The following is an 18,237-nucleotide window of genomic DNA, read 5'->3' on the forward strand; positions in this document are numbered from 1 at the left end:
GTACTATAGTTTTATGTAGTTTTTGTTACGATCAACGCTGTTCCTTGTAGAATGTGTGTTTTATATCGCAAATGATCTCCAAATAACAATAGTAATATTGTTAAACGTCACACTGCATAGCATAACGCATCAGTCATTCAGGGCTCTCGGAATTACAGAAATAGAATGGGATTCCCGCGCTACCGACGGATCGTCATGCGACTGCTGCCAGATATCTCTACTCAAGGAAAATTGGGTTTTTGCTTTACTAAAAACTTTTACATGATTATCTTTTAAAGAAAGAAAGATATAGAAGTCGGTTTTTTTTGTATTTCCTACCTTTGATCAATTAACAATTACATGCCCAACTAATTAACATTTCATATAATTTCGACGGTTAACAATTTTTAAGTTTGCTATAATTTCGCTAGCATACTTATTTTTTTAAATAAGGGTCTTTGACAATATTAATAAAATTACACCGAAATGATGATCTAAGAGTTCCCTGGGGCTCGGCTCTATTATGTAATAATAGCCTGACCTTGCCTTTTATTGTATCGCCAAATGTCAATTACTTTCGTTGTTATACTTATTTTGTTGTCCATGGTTTGTATAGCTTTTATATGCCAAAATATATAACACATTAATATACATGATGAGTTGCATCTCTAATATGATTGTTATAAATTTATATATTATAATAGTGTATAAATTTAGAAAATAGACCGCTTTCGTGATTATGCATACATTACTGTTTTATTTAAAGAAAACAATATTTTTGTAGTACTAGAGATATACATAATTATGTAATCAAATACTTACTCCCCATAAAATAATATGAATCTTATCCGGTTAAAAAATGTAAAAATGAACGAGAAAAATGGAATTAATTATTTTAATGAGGTTGGTTAAAATGTCAGCCTCCATTGACCCGCTAACCCAATACCAATGCGGTTTCGTTAAGATGAAAATTTTCTATTGATATTTGAAACCTGTAAATGTTATTTTTATTATACCTCATTCGTCAATTTAGTTTTAGACGTAGATCTAGTATAAATTATTGTAACAGTTTTCATTAGTTTGTAGAAGGAGAAACGAACAACGAACGCTCTCAAATCAACTGAACTGTAAATTCAATTACATTTTTTTAATAACTTCTTTGAGAGTACTCACAAAAGAGTGAAATCGTTTGATAGCGAGGAAGGGAAAATTAAATAAACAATTTTTATTTGATTAAGTAAATTATCTTATGAAATTAGTGATATGGTATTATACATGTTGTAATGATACATTTTACAATGATTTTGATGACAAATACAATATAATACAAGTGTTGCCTTTTTGAGCAATGTTGGCCTAGTGGCTTTAGCGGGCGACTGTCATCCCTGAGGTCGTAGGTTCCATCCCCGGCTGTGCACCAATGGACTTTCTGCTACGTGCTCATTAGTTCGAACGGTGAATGAGAGGAAACCGACAGGATTGCCTTTGACCCGACTGCCTTAAACGTCGACAGCGTGTGTCAGGCACAGAAGGCTGATCAACTAATTGCCTATTAGATTGACACGTGATCATGAAATAGATACAAAATCTGAGCATAACTAAAAATGTTCCATGATTTATTTTTGTTTTATTTTATTTGTCAACTGTATTAGAATTATAACTTGTCCATAAGATTGAGACGAAAACACACGTCTAATCGATCTTCTCGAATGTCATAAAGAAACCCATTAATTGAAATCAACCGAAATAATTAATAAATCTCTGTTTGTGTCTCTACATTCTACAAGAATGCTTCAAAATGTGCTTTAAAAGAGGATCAAAGAGGAAGCTATCGTATTTTCACTTTTACCATTGTTCTGAGTTATCGGAATATAAATCTACTGTACGTATTTTGTTTACTTGGCTGACGTAATAAACAACATCTTCCCTTTTTATGAAAAAAGAATAGGTAGTAGATCTATGAGAGGACAATAGAAAATCTAATGATTTTTGACATTTCGACATAAATGTGTCTTGACGGTTTTCACGTTTAGTGCGCTAACATATTATTATGTCAAATGCAATGTGGTTGTAGAGCGTACAAATTGATTGAGTGGCATCGGATACGTTCACAACGTTAATACAATTTAGGATGTACATATATCTGCTGTTCATCATTTTTCCATTCCATTCCATCTTCGGAATCAGAGTGGTTGTTATTGCTAACATGTACCTACGAAAATAGGTTTATAAAAAGTGAGTTCTGTGTTAAATGATACGTGTTAACACATAATTATATAAAATGTGAAAAAAAGAAAAAAAACAACACAATAAGTTTTTTGTTAATTTTCTGTGTGTTATTAAATGATTTAATAGTAATAAATATGTGAATTGAAATATATTGTAATTAAATATTGTATACGAAGCCTTTTAAAATTAATTTGTCCTGCTCGATGCTTTCTATTAACTGTCGAGTTTTATTTCACTAAATTGATTTCAGCGTCCAGTGGCCACCCACTCTCTGCTACAAATGGAATAGTTCCTTACAAAGTTAATTTTTACTAAAATAGTCTAGGTAATTAATGTGATTTACGCAAATTACTATACATAAAAATTGAAAAACAGCTTAGAAGTCTCCCCTCTGTCACCACATTTCCGCTATATAAACAAATTTGAGGAAACAGATAATGTTCGCAATATCCAAAATTGGGTATATATTTGTTTAAGACTTTGAACATAAAGTCTTCTTTTCTAAACGCTAACTTCTTAAGGCTTTCATTTATGAGGATTATAGGATACCACATTACCCAAGGCTAGTAGGAGATTAAAGTAGTTTAGTCTGTGTATACAGCTTAACTTGTCATATGCCCAAGGAGATACATCATGTAACCTCATTAGGGATCGTTAGTTCCACTCAAATGACACTGTACCCGGCACCACTCACTTGGAAAATTAACAGCGTCGATGCAGTCCGCCGAGAAAATGTTATATAAGCCGAGTAATTTTAATGGTCATCTTTGGGGTGTGTCAAATAGGGAAACCAACCAAAACATTGTTACCATAATCAATATAAAAGTAATATTGGAAATTCATGTTGGGAACATCATCTGAATGGATAAAATTTTTCAAAACAGTATTGTGTAGTAGACGAACATAGAAAAAAATCAATTATGAGAATCAAGCTCGATTTATCGTTCGTTTGTGGAATGGTTTTCTCGACACTCATTCAATAATCTCAATCCTCGTTCACCGCTCACGATTCAATGCTTAATACAGATCTAATATTAATAATAGTTTATTGACCTTTGACACTAATACTCTATCACTGCAAATAAATTTGGGAAATAAAACTAAATGTTAAGACTCTATAAAAATCTAAAATATTTTCGATCGAATATATTACACAATGTGATAATGAAGTTCACGTTCAAAGATTTATATTAATAACTATAGTTTCTCTTAATCTAGGTCAACATCGGCGTCGATCTATATACTTACCTGTTACGTAATAGTATATTTTATAAATAAGGCCTATTAAATTAACTTGCCAATTCTGATATCGAAGTGTTTATCGACAGTTTGATTCGTCATGATTTCCTTTAGTTCTACAAGTCGTTTCAATTCAGTTGAACGTTAATAATTTATCTTAATATATATAATCTGAAAAGCTACACCAAAAAGTGCGTGTTATTTATATAATAATTGTAATATTATATATATATATATTTCTTCGTTTAGGCAGAAACAACAGACTCGTTATAAAAATAAAATAAAATCTATTGTTTCAAGCATCACTTATCAAATGAGCTACACATATTTTATTATTGAAATTGCCAGTTCATCTCGTGGGAGATATTAATGATAAAAATAGCCTCCTTTGTCCTCATGACTGCTGAATAGGGACAGTTTAAAAAGGACTTGGCTCACATCTCACATTGTTCTTAACATATGTGTTTGGAGTTTATTATGATTTTTTTAAGTACAAATGTTTGATTATTATTAGTTAATAATAATATTAAATATTAATATTGGTTGCCTGGAGGAGACACGGCCGCCAGCAAAGAAGGTCATCCTTTTCATTTAAATATGCTCAATTTTTATTATCGTAATCCAACGAAATTTTAATAAATAAATAAGAGAAACATTATAAAACTCATTTAATAATTCTGTCCGACTTTATTTAAAATAAATATTTCTTATGAAATGCTGTAAGGCACGTCCATTATTTTGCAATATAAACCGTACCCCGTGGTATTACGAAATTTAAATAAAAATATATTATATTATGTTGCGTAAGGTATTTTTAGGACTTACAATCGTCATAAAATGAAACATCAAATTACAACATTTAAAAAGAAAATGATGAGGAGGCTGAAGCTCCATTGTATCTATATAAAAAGCATTAGGCTCAGTGGAGCCTGAAAATTGATTTTCTAGTGATACCAATCGTTTTGTAAATTTGTTTTTCACCCTGAAGACAATATTGATAAACGTATTGACGTATTAATACGTTTATCAATATTGTCTTCAGGGTCAAAAAAGTCTTTGAAAAAAATATATTTAAAAGTGTTTCAGTAAACGTGCCAATTCGAGCTTAGTTTTAAGTTCACAAGGACCGCTTCCAATAATGTCCTAGTTGAACATTGTCTCTCCCCAAACCAGGTCATGCAGTTGACATACAATTATAATCCGTAAATGGATTCCAACACTGTTGGATTATTGATAGATGTATCCCACATTAATTAACTTGTCTTAAAGTGTTGTGTGTTAGTTTGTAAACGTTTACGTTCGACGATTTAGAGATCTTGTTCTGCTCTCACTTTACGCATACACAACATTGTAAAGTATAATTCGATATTTGTAGTCGTATTTATTCGGTTTTTTAATGTTTTAATTCAATTAATGTAATAAAGTTACCTTAAGGATTTGCAAAAATTAACAATATTATCGCAAAATTAAAGCCAGTCTAAATTCTCCTAGGGTCAGAAACTTCTTGTAATCTTACATCGTAGTGGATTTATTATTTTATCTAACGACTGATGTGACGTGCGATACAAATTTTACTTAGTTTATGTTAATATTGTAATGACTACATGACCTGATTTAGTCGAACTAAATAATATAGTAGTAATGGTTTTGTCAGTATTAGTGGATTATCCTATAATTTGCTCAGCTATTCATTTGAAGGGAATTCCGGTCGGATTATAACTATGCGTAGTGATTTCCGAGTACAGCGTTTAACAGCAAAATAATGAACTATGAATAAATAATAGTTTATTGGTTAAACTAAATACCTAATTCACAGATTATAAGTAGTTAATGTGGCCACATTAATTAGTACGGGCATACTAAAATGATTTACTTAAATATAAGAAAGTATTTAATACTTTTCACAATCAGCACAAAAACTTTAGATAAAAAGCCGGATTCAAGTTATGGATACATATTATATCTGCATGGCTATAACTATCTTTATGAAAATATATTCGATGACAAACCATAATTTATTTGAATAATTCCCAAGCTGTAGACGACTTATAAGATATTATGTACATAGATACTTAAATAGTCTTCAATACTCTCCTAGAATTAATTATTTTCATGTGTGGGACGTGTAACACACAAAAGATCAAGAAAACCTACAAAAATATGTGGCTATGACTGTGCCCCACTGCAAAAAGCTTGGGGCTTTTTATTTAATTTCAATTCTAACTTCACCTTTGCTTTTAAAACGGATTTAACATTTCCGACAAAATCAAATTTTTAAAAACGAAGGGATTTCTTTTTTCACCAAATAAATAGTCACATAAGTATTTCCTTTAATCCAACCAAACTACCCAAACTTTTCAAAAAACAAAAGACAAACTTGGCCAGCAAGAAATTGACTAATTTGCAATTTATATTAGTATTAAAACGGTATAATATTATTATTCAGCGTTAGGATAATCTTATCTCTCCCTTAAGAAAATGAATATGAATGCCGTCTCATGTTTCCCAAAATTTCTCTTTCATCAAAGTCGGGAAGAGGTAAACTCATAACTTGACTGTAAAATGAAATCGTCAATGTGTTGTGGGAAAAGTAAACGAGAAGCGTTGTTTATTTTATTCAGAACTTGGCATTCAAATGCGTTAAAAGCACTTTTTTATGCACACTAGTCGCTAAGTATGCGTTGGGAAATATTCAAGACAAAATACCTTTTAATAAGGGTTTAAACCAAAACTTTTATTATTATAGAACACTGTGTTAGGAAAAATAAAAGTTATTATTTTTCCTAATACAGTTAAAAATAAAAGTTATTATTAAAGCAATGTATTTTTCTATTTTCTATCTGTGTTTTATACCTTATATTATTAAAATTTATACACAGTGATAAAAGCCTCAGCAAAAAATAAAACAAATGCGAAATGGACACCTTTGGTCTTTATACAGGCTTTTAATCAATGGATTTACGCATTGTTTCATTGCTTGCTCTAAAGTCTTATATACCTCGAGAGATACCTCGTATTGCTGAGAGGTTTCACAACATGATCCAAAATTGTGTCTTTATACTTTGACTGAAGTTTTCAATCGTGTGTAAAAAAATGTAGTTTTCTATCACTGACGCAGGATGATGAACATGTTGTACATTTCCGACCACTTGAGCAGATTCTTTAAAATTATGAGCTTAAATTATATTATATGTATAAAATGTACCATTAATATGTTGTTTAATTGTGATTTTTTTTTCATGTGTTAAATGGATGTTTCTATGCTTTTCAACTGCGTATCGAGACAGAACGCGTTTTGATCGATTCACTCTATTAAATTGTAAAGATTGATTTTCGACACGTCCTGTATGTCGACGATAAGCACCGAGCTTCAATTTTCGTTATAAAATACGCAACAGAGTCCTAGCGGGAATCCTCATTTCTTTCAATAAGGTTTTTTTGCTACCTAATGAGGTTTCGACGAATTCTGGCTTAAGCAGCAATAACAACCTTTCTATTTTCTTTAACACCGCATTCCATAAATTAAGAAATGGCGCTAAAACGGAAGAATTCTTAAAATAATATACCTAATTCCAAATTCAAAATAATCAAAAAGTTGAGAAAAAAATGCATTTTCACTTCAAACAGAACTTGAGATGCTGTTAACTAGATTTGATAAAATAATAGATGACTTCTTCTGGGCTAAACGATGCAACATTATGAAATATGTCCTATTGTACGTGAAGCTAGGTCAAATTCAACAGAAGGTGGATGGAGTGTTATATGTGTCGCGGGAAACCTGTCACTGGCACATGTGGTGACGTTCACGTTTGATACGAGGCAGGAATATTTTGCAGGTGTTTAAAATTCACCAATGTGAACATAACACAATTTTTAATGCGCCAAATGCGCCAGAAGAGCTCAAAATGTTCAACAACAACGGACTCTCTGTTGGTAATGTTTATAGACGATAATAATAATAACATTTTTAGTTTTCAATATAATGGGAAGTTATAACTTCATATAATATAGTAATATAATAGGATTGAAAGGAAATCAATTGAATGGACGTACTCCGCACTGATAATAATTTAATTAATCTACTTATGAACAGATATTGCATGAACAATAGCTTAAGAATAACTCCTCCTCACTCAGTCAATACTCAATAGATTGTGTTGGATTTTAACGCTACAATTACTTAATTTGTCGTTGAAACAAAAGTAGGTAAGCTGTAGTTCCGAAACTGTTTTGTATCAGGATGTCATGAATGAATCTTCAGCTGAAAGCATTATTTTGGCAAGCACCGAAAGTGCTGATAAGGCTGGTTTATACTGCTCGTATGTGTTCTTCTTAAATAACCCAGAAATGGCGTAATCTAGTTTGTGTCACTGGCCCGGGTATACTTTATGTGAATACTGTTATGGTACGGTACCTACAGCATCACATTTAACATTTCGAAACGAGTTGCAGTGAGGGCTTATGTTTCAAGGCTTCATACGCCACGCTTCTTAATAAAAAAATTATAAATAAATAAAAATTACACTTGTATTAAATACTAAACTTTATTTCTAAGTTGCTTCAAATTATAAAAGCCTAAAACTAACCTACCTCAATCGTTCAAAGTACCATGTTGCATTACTTTAATAAAACAAATTATAAAAATTTACCACTTCGATATCAGTAGTTTAAAAAAAATATCTCATTTGCACCTTATACTTATTTGATAAGAACCAAACGAATTGTTAAAGAATTTCTAACTTGAAAGTACTCTATAATTATAAATATTAATTACTTACAAATAATTCGATTTACCGACGTTCCATAAAAACCCTGAATGAATGAATTATATTTGTTTTAAGTAATATACGACGATGTTTACGTAAAGTAGATTACGAGGCAAGTTTGTTCCAGGCGTTCCATTGTCTATATAGTATATATACATAGTTGCAACGGTGCAAGGTATTTTTAATACGTACCTGTTAAAAAACCTTGCATAATACTTTGTGCGTCTTTTTTGTCTCCTTTTATGTAATTGTAATTCTGGTGTTTTGCAAAACTTGAAGAAGCAATGTAATTTTATAATCAATTTTACGTCATAACTCACATTTCGGACTAAATATTAGAATAAAGGAGGTTTCGAAACACGTAACGTGAAATATTTGTAAGTGATTATTATAAAATAGGAAATTCCATACAATAAGTAATTAATAAACCCTCAGTCCAGTTCGCGTAATATTTCGATTTCGAAATTATAAAGAGCTCATTATTAGTTTTCATTGGATGTCTAAAACAAGTCATTTGTCAATCCAGTTTATTGTATTCATTCGGAAATTTTTTTTTAGCTAAAAGTTTTTTCGCTTTTTTTTAAAATACTGTTTAAAGTACATATATATTTAAACAACAATCATTATATTTCTGTCACTTTGGTGCATCTATAGATATACAACTATTTTAGCTGCACCTAATTCTAAACTATCATCAAGAACTGATCAGCAGTTAGAAGACTTCGACAATCAATACAATATGAGGTGTAACGAAAGACACAAAGAGGAAATGCGTATTGGAAACTACCGAGCGATCACATAAATAAGTTTTGTGACGAAAACACATTTTTTATGGCTCGACGTGAATGTTAGTTTTACCTGTTCTCCAAACTGCAGATAAATCATGACAAAGCCTTATAGACATAAAGGATGTTTTTATATCTTTTTTATACTCACATGTTATATTTTACATAACTATGTTGGTAACTACACGAAGTCATCTGCGGAATATATTCTTACAGACAACTATATCTATTAAGTATAAACTTAATAGATAATCGAATCACAAGGCTTTCGTCAATCGGTCGTCAATAATCCGTTGATATTTCGCATCTGAGCTGAACTCTTAAGAATAGACGAATACTTTCATCCTCTTAATTTGAATTGTTGTCCTATTCGTTGAACCTAATCGCAATTAGTTTTGAAGTTTTGTTTCTTGTGATTGTTAACCTTATTAATCTAATCGAAATGAGTGAGACATTTTCAATATTGATGAGAACACATTTCACCCGCAGATTTTGAATAGAAAATTCTTAAAGGCAGTGACCCGGCCAGAATATCTCGTATAATAAATCGTATAAGATAAATTATCATTTGAAGGCGCCTGAATGTAAAGCTTCGGAGCTTTGTACGATATTTCTTAGGAAAGAAAAAGGTTTAAGAAACTCTGTTGTGTTGTTCAAATAGGTTTACAGATTTGCTAAGTGCTGATCAGTTTCATTGTTAGTTAACGAAATTTGCCGTTTCACATTGAAAATATGCTCAGCTCCATAACACAAAGACAGACACAAACAGACGAATATACAATAAGGCCAACTAAAAATAGGTTTATTTACATTCAAGCAATAAATGTTAGAAATAATTAATCCTTTGAAAGGGCACAGAACACCATACCCTCGGGAAACATGGGAAAAGTTTCAATTATCTCGGCGAGTTTTGAATTTTAATATGAAAATACAAACCGCACAAACACACCACAATGTGTGGGGCTTGAGACCCTTGTAGATTTTCACACTCGAAATATTTTAATTATGCCGTTTATTACTTCATTTTCTTTATAGGTGTGGACTCAAAAGGGTTGTATGAAAACGTCGCCTTTAAATGTATTTGGCGAGAATACGTCACTAGCATGTAATACTGTGTGTGCCTGTGAAAATATTCACTTTTCATGTTAGTTCGTATTTGATGTAGCCTACGGGAATAAATGTACGCCCGGTTTAAGGCACTGCGTAATCATTAACACAGATGATAGGGCGCTGTCAAAGTGATCGAGCGTTATGATGAATTGTTTGATAAAATAGTAGTGGAGAAAACTCACTACAGCAGAAAAGGTACCAGTTCTTCACTACTGAAAAATGTCGTCGGGTGCAGGAAGATACGCAGCTTACTGCTTTTCTTCGCTGTCGTAGTAGTTTGAACTGCCCACACAAATTGAAATATTTATTGGTATAAATAATGAAAAGTACTAGCTTGTTAAATTTTACCAAGACTGAATTACAACTTAATAAGGTAAATGGATTCATTAAAGTATTCCGTATGGTACGTATACTACTACGTATTAGTGTAATAAAGTAAGATATGAGCAATTCCATTATACAGTAATTTTTCGTATTAAATAGATCCAAATTGTTTTATTTCATAAATGCGACTATTAACTAAGACAACGCATCGGAATTGGTTGGCACGAAAACGTATAATGTGGTTAACTTCAATTCAAACAAATAGACTTGTCCGACCGCGAGATTTTCCTTTTTAAACCCACTCTAAGGACCATAATTGAGTGTTTTATATTCCAAATTCTACCGACCAATTAAAAAACCTTGTGCTTCATTTTTGCTTGAAATGTTTTGTGTCTCAATCTAAACAGAAGAACAATTATAGTCTAAAAATTAAATATTAGTAAGATCCTACATGTTACGGTAATGTTCATTACAATATAAAAGTTAAACATAACTAAATGAAAAGGAGGGCAACTGGCGGCCTTATCACTTTCGAGCGATTTCTTCCAGGCAACCACTGTGAAGACTAAAGATACAGTTATCTTGAGGATATTTTTATTTTATTCATCTGCCTATCGCGACAGAAGGCGTTTTGATCGATCCACTCTATTTAACTGTGAGGATTGATTAAGGACATGTCCTGACCATATATCGATGATAAGCACCGAGCTTTCAGGTCTTGTTTTATAATTGGCGCCAGAGTCCTAGCGCTAATCTTCATTTGTTGCGATAAATGTTTCACTTCCTAATGGGGTTTCGATGAATTCTGGCTTTAACAGCCTTTATAGTTCAAACAGCGCGCTGCCGCCAGGATCTTTACTCTTTACTTTCTCTTCCACGAAGTGTTAAAATAAAATACGTTTATTTTGGAACATAAGATCATCTAGGTATCACTTATTCCACGTCAATCAATTCGAACTTGTAGGCATCCCTATGTTATTGTATCTGTTGATAGTACTTTATACCAACATACGGCTGATACCAAGCTTTTGAAGTGCCAGCCAATTTGTGCAAGATGATCACTGCAATCCTATGTTCTTTAACACATCCATCCATATTGTAATTTGAATATAAACACGAAAAAATATGTGAAATTGCGCAAAATCGAAGAAAGATTTTAAAATATTGTACGTGTTCCAAATTCAAAATATATTAAAAGTTGAAAATAAGAATACGTTTTATGTGACATTATTTATGACCAGACTAGTTTGATACCTTTACCAACCGAAGAAACCGCGGGCATAAAGTAGGCAGCATACAATTTTTATCATAGTAATGCGAGTAATACAATGGTAGTGCAAAATTATACCTCTAGGGAAATCTAGCCCACGAATTTTCCGCAGGAAAATCTTATACACCTCTGTTTTCAGCAAAATCTATGCATAATAATATGTGGATAATATTATAACGTTCAGACAAAAAAAACCCTTGTAGGTTACATTTTTAATATAAATGTTATTGGGTGAGAGCAACTAGACTTTCTAGTTGTTCGTATTTTTAAATTATCAATGAAATAAAATATAAAAGCTATACCAGGAGTTCAGACTATAAAGAAGTAGGCGCACTTAAAGGCAGACGTGAGCTATCTACAATCAGACCCTCTCCACATCAAATACAACTCGAGTGGTGTTCATTAATCTTTTATTAGCAGTTCATATTTATACTGAGCTTAAATTTTTCGTTATTCCGTAGAAACGCTGAATTGCAAATTTTCTTATATTAAATAATGATCCTGAAGTATCATCGTTCTATTTGCTCCCACCCAGAGGTGAAAATTTGCGCTCTAGAGTTGCATGCCTTCGCCTGGAGTGAAGCACCGTCTGGCCTTACTGAGCATACCCAGATTTTTTGGAAGCTAGTTTACCTTTCCCTTCCAAATGACCAAAGTGACCGTCATTCAGTAAGTCAAGTCGCTGTATTCCGATGCTAGCTGAGGCTTGAAGGAGAGTGTGATCAAACAGAGGAGTAGCGACAAAGGGAGTTTTTTTAGCGGAAAACGCGCAAATTTGTGTCTTCTAAGGGAAATATAGACTATATTTAGTGTACCCCAGTCCGAGATTCTATGTTAAAGACGATATATATATACTGATACTCAACGCGATGATTATAATCTCGTTTTCCCTATGACATTCTGCGAGTGACAGTGAGTAATGTCCACAGATGTGGTTTTGGCCGAATGTTTATTGTATAACGTATTTTATTGCTTTTCTCGGCTTTCTATATATCACCGAGCTTTGACCTACAAACCTAATTATTCCCGGGTGACTCTTTGGTCAATTCCAATTTTAACTTACGACTTATCGCTGATCTAGAGCGTTAGCTCCTTTAATTTAGGAATCATTTTTTAATATATTAAAAATATGCTTTAATCTATAATTGAGAGGTCCTTAAACTATTAAAGCATTAATATAGTGACGATATCCGATTTCTCTCTCATATCATAGCTTTCGTCAATGACAAAAGTATAATGAAACAAAGGGTGGATATCAATTTGATTACAAGTGGGGTTGTCAAATATAAAAATTCTACCTGTATTGCTTTCATCTTTTACAAGGCTTTGTTATTACATAATTACTAAGGTGAATATTACGCTGTTAAATGGCTACTGTAATACGCGTCTGCGTCTTTGAAAACCAAAGATAATTAAGAGTAGCTACTGAGATTCATTAAAACCAAGTTATCTAGAAAGGAAATTCGGGGAAATAACAAAGGACCTTCAGTAATAATCTTTTGATGTTGTTTGATCATGTTATCAAATCTATTCTCTTTGACATAGCATTCGACAGAATGGGATAATGTTGCTGTGCAATGTACTGATAATTATTCTTCTGATGTGACTGTAATAATCAGAAAAAGAGTTTGTAGGAAGTAATGTATTGGATACAAATGATGTTTTAGTTTTCATGGTTTAATCATCGATGACAAATAACACAATAAAGACTATAAAAACAATAGAGTGTTATTAATATACAATAAAACCGCTATTGATTCAGAATATATAAGTGATGAATCCCATATATATATAGAGATAACACATCCACTATGGAAAGTCCGTAAAAAAATAATGGTTCTAAATTTATATTTACTGCCACTTCTCAAATCAAGATATTATCCAATTGGTCTATATTCAGCTAGGATAAAAAGTTATATTGTTTACAATCAAGTATACAGTATTTAAAAAGTTCTTAATGTTAAATACGAGTCACCATCAATCCAACCCGACACTTTAGGCCTTCCGTCGAAGTAGGTCAGTCTCTGTCGATCAAGCTTTATCTTGTTCTGCCGAGTAATCCATTGCGTATGCTGAGCCCTGTTATACTCTTAATAACAAGTAATTTTCATTAACTATTCGTTTCTGTATTGTACGCAATTTTGAAATTTTGTTAAATTGAAGTTCAAGGAATGTCATGAATCAAAGTCCGAGAGCGTGGGAGGGAAGGATCGTGTTTACTACATCCCGTTAATTTTACTATCAATCTAAGACTATCGTGTTCCAATATCGTGACATCTGGGAAACACAGTGCGTCATAGGATATAATAAATATATACACAAGCACATATTTTTCTGTAATTTCTTCAAACTTCAATCGCGTTAAATTCGTCATCATTTAACTTCAGATTTTAAGAATTTATCTTAAAAATAGTTTGTGCAATCGCATAACAGATGGCGATATTTGAATTCACATTCCAGTTTAAACAAAAATACATTTTACGATACATTGATCTTGAACATAGCGTATGACTAATACCTTTTCTAACGACATTGTATTTCATCAACTTGTATATTTAAGCGCAGTTATAAATAGATCTATCGATAGTTAAAAAACGCTTAAACAGATCAATCAAACCAATAACCATGTTTTAAACTACCACATAAATTATTATCTTGAATTTAAATCTTACGAAGAGTATATATTTAACAAATATTTTCCCTCTATTTAAAATGCTAATTGTATTACATATTTTACATTGCTCTATGGCTCTGAAACCACTTTAGACTTAATAACGCTTCAAGCAACAAAACTAAGGCAGATTTCTTCATTTAAAGTTTCTTTTGTATGAAAAACGGAAAAGAGTGAACTAAACGTTACTCAACTGAACTATTAACAATTAAATTCTTATAAATAATTACTTCTTGATTTTCATCAAAAAACCATTTACATAAATAGATATATAACCTATTTCTACGCTAAAAGCTACTTGTCTTATTGACTGCCTGCTTTGTTGTGTGTATGTTGGCTAAAACAAAATGTTTGTTTCAGGTGGGAACCATGATTATTTGATAGGCGCTCATAGTGTACCGTATAGTGCAGTGCTAGTGATGTGTATGTGAAGTTAGCAACCATGTCTTCTAGAACGGGCCAACGTGGCCCATCGTTGTCAACGAGCCAACGCAAGCATAGGTCCAGATCAGCACCGCGATATGACCTCGAGAAGAAACCGAAGAAGAAGGAAGCCTCGGGCACTAGTAGTCTGGTCTCCATTCCCAATAGCATTAAGTTGACTATGCTCAATAGCGGCCTTATTTCCTTCGGTGAGTAGATTTTCATTAGCTTTCATTTGTAGTATTCGACGCACACCATATGGCTTTGCTTTGATCATACCTGATAAATAATGTTATATATATACCTACTCTCTATTTAAACGTTTAACCTGTATTTGAATATAAAAAACATTTCTGAAATTTCACAATTTTCTGTTTTATTTAACGACCGTTATTCACTGAAGAGCAACTTAGCTGTTAACTTGACAAATATTTAAAATTTTCGTTGCTTGTAATATTTCGAACTGCAATTAAGTTTACATCAATTAAGCTACCCAATTGGGACATTTTAAACTCGCAATGGAACAGTAGTATACATGGTCATTTCAACCACTGACCTGGTAGTTGAATACTATCTGTACAGTAACACACGGCAATGACATTGTTCTAAAACAGTTGAACATTTAATGCGCTGAATGTTGGAACATTTGCAATGTCAACGGCCGAGCTCGAGCAACAAACAGATGAATCACAAAGATACCAGGAAACGACCTATTTCTAATTAACCTACTTTCTTAAATTGTTAATTATTACTACAATTTACAAAAACGAAAATCATTTGGCTTTTCTTTGACTTAAGAAAACGCCCTGCCCGTCTTTGCATATACTGAAATAGATTTTTTCTTTTTGGCAATCGTAACCATTTAGCATTCGTGGTTTGTACGTCAAATAATAAAATACTTGATATACAGTCAGTTAATTCTTGTTGCATTTGTGGACCAAGGCAAAATAAGCAAAACAATGACGATAAACACATACAGTCAATCGAATTATATCCTAGCAACATTCCATCTTATCAATACGTAGCGTTAAAAATAGATCGCAAAACTTTTCCATTGCGATGCATCACTGTTCACTGTTCAATCGTCTTCTATTTGCATTTAGAATACATAGATAGCCGTTTATAAAATATACGAAAAGAATATAAGTTAATACTGTCTTTTATTTAAACATGATCAGATCTAAAGTTGACTTGTTTCTTTTTTTTAACAAAAACGTACACTCTTATTTAGATGTTGAAAAAAAATGATGTTGATGTTTCCATTGTCGAAAGCCTTGTCGGGGTCGGTTTATTTAGGAAACATAATTTATGTAAATTGCAAAAAAACTATATATTTTGTGTTTTAAAGATAAGTTACAAATTGTTAGATAAAGCCTTAAAGACTTTCATCAAATATTAAGGAGAAAGGAGTACAAAGCCAAGTTGAAAAAGGCGGACTTTTGAAGACATTTCACAAAGTTTAGCTTTGCTTCAGACAGTTCACTAACTTGAATTTAATTTTGATCATAATTAAGCCCTTTGCTATTTTATTCAAAAAATTAAAATGTTTATTTCTGTGTACAGAAAGAGATTTCTTTATTACTAAATAATTATTCAGTTGTGTTTAATGAACCAGCGTAATTAAAAAAAAACCTTTACATTCAGATCTTTTCAATATCATGCACTAAAGCTATAAATAAATAATTTTCTGAAAATAAAATCATTTTTTATATTATATAATAATTAAATATACCTTTAAATATATTTAAAGGTTTTGTATCAATTTACCTCGTATTGTTCCCATAAGGTATATAATAAGTTTCCATAATACACACATGTATATATTGAAAAAAATTGTCCTATAAATAAAACAAAAGAAATTATTGTATATATTTAATACTTACAATAACTAGGGCTTTCCTTAATATTGATGGTAAATATTTTAAAACCAATCGTTTTGCCCGGACACGATAATTTCCTCGAATAGAAATAAGTATTAAGTATATTATTTCAGTTTCCATTCATTATTTATGTAATAAAAGTGACGCCAGCTGATGTCCGGTACGGTACAAAAAGTGCGCCAAATACGTTCAAAACATTCCATCGTTCTCGAATCAATCAAAAGTTTATCGTCTGTGTGGAACATTAAATTAACATTCCCAGTCATTTTATAAGAATACATTTCCGAATCTGTGACTCAACCTGGTTACCTTCTTGCCCATTAAGAGTTATGATAAGTCAAAGAGATAAAAAAAAGCTCAATTATGATGTTAGAGCATGTTCAATGGCATCTAAAGCGCTTTGTGATTTCTGGTTTTGTTCTGTCGTGTCGATGTCACAAGCCTCTGACATTGGCTCTCGTCCAAACCTTGTTAGTTCGGTTGAGGTTCGCACTTAGCTCATTTCTATAAACCTACTATTTCAGTACTAATTGCTTGCATAGATACTATTATTTCTTGATAGAGGTTAATAAAATTAATACATTGTTCGCGAGTGAAACAAATCTTATTTATTATTCAAATATTTGGTCCTAGTATCATTTTATCTGTAGCTTTAATATTATATTTTTCTTTAATAATAATATAACGCTAGCAATTTTCCCGATTATCCCTTACCCTTCCTTTTTGGGTGTACTGTAAAGTATTCGATTTCGGTATATCCTCGTTTAAATATATTGAAATGTATCTGTAATTTACAAAGACCAATCCACATTGGCTGTATTCCAGACACTATTAATGTACCTATTGTTTGTTCTGTGGCTACTCTACGAGAGTACGTAGCATATATAGAGGTAAACCAGTCTAAATCGGGTAAACAGAGCAATCAGGCTTAAATACATAGTAGCAATCTTTAATCCCCGTTTATATATTTTCACGTCCGTCATTGACTAACGTCTCAATTGTCATGATTAAATTGTAACATACAGACTATACTAAAATATATACTGCATTAGCAAATAATACACAAGTTTTTATAAGAATATTTAAAATAAAAACTTAAACCCATCAATATGAATAAAAACAATTCGTTCAATATATTCGAATTAGCCCTTACGTAATTTCACTGAAAAGTAAACAATTGCTTTTCTCGCTTTGGATTGTTTCGTATTCACAGACATTAAGGGCTTATTTCACACAAAAAGTTAACAAATATAACCATAGCAGGGTAGCTTTCATAATTGTCATCGTACGTACATACCGGAAATCGTGTTTCCGCACTACATCCGGAAACTGTACGTTAGGGTATTTCAATTCCAAGAATTATTTTAACTTACGTTGATTTTTATGACATTATATAATGATATTCACGCTTAAGCAGTCCGCAAGTCCGCTGCTTCTGGACTTTATATTTCTTTTATTTAGAAATAGATCACTTAGAGCGAGGTGCCATTCATTTATTATATTTAGTCGTCTCCAAAAACCTATATTGACATTTGCGTCCGCAGTCCCTTGTGTAATCAGA

At 32.0% G+C, this 18,237-nt stretch overlaps 1 protein-coding gene across 2 annotated transcripts in view; it reads left to right on the forward strand.

Moving 5' to 3' along the window:
- LOC111002657 (receptor-type tyrosine-protein phosphatase kappa) overlaps positions 1-18,237 on the forward strand; it is a 52,528-nt gene that overhangs the window by 3,956 nt on the left and 30,335 nt on the right. For both annotated transcript variants that reach the window (XM_022272829.2, XM_022272830.2), the window contains exon 2: positions 14,734-15,005. In XM_022272829.2, coding sequence (XP_022128521.1) covers positions 14,816-15,005 — 190 coding nt within the window. In that variant the 5' untranslated portion in view covers positions 14,734-14,815. The remainder of the gene's footprint in view (positions 1-14,733; positions 15,006-18,237) is intronic.

Source organism: Pieris rapae, chromosome 3, assembly GCF_905147795.1.
Source record: "Pieris rapae chromosome 3, ilPieRapa1.1, whole genome shotgun sequence".
NCBI classification, from domain to species: Eukaryota; Metazoa; Arthropoda; class Insecta; order Lepidoptera; family Pieridae; genus Pieris; species Pieris rapae.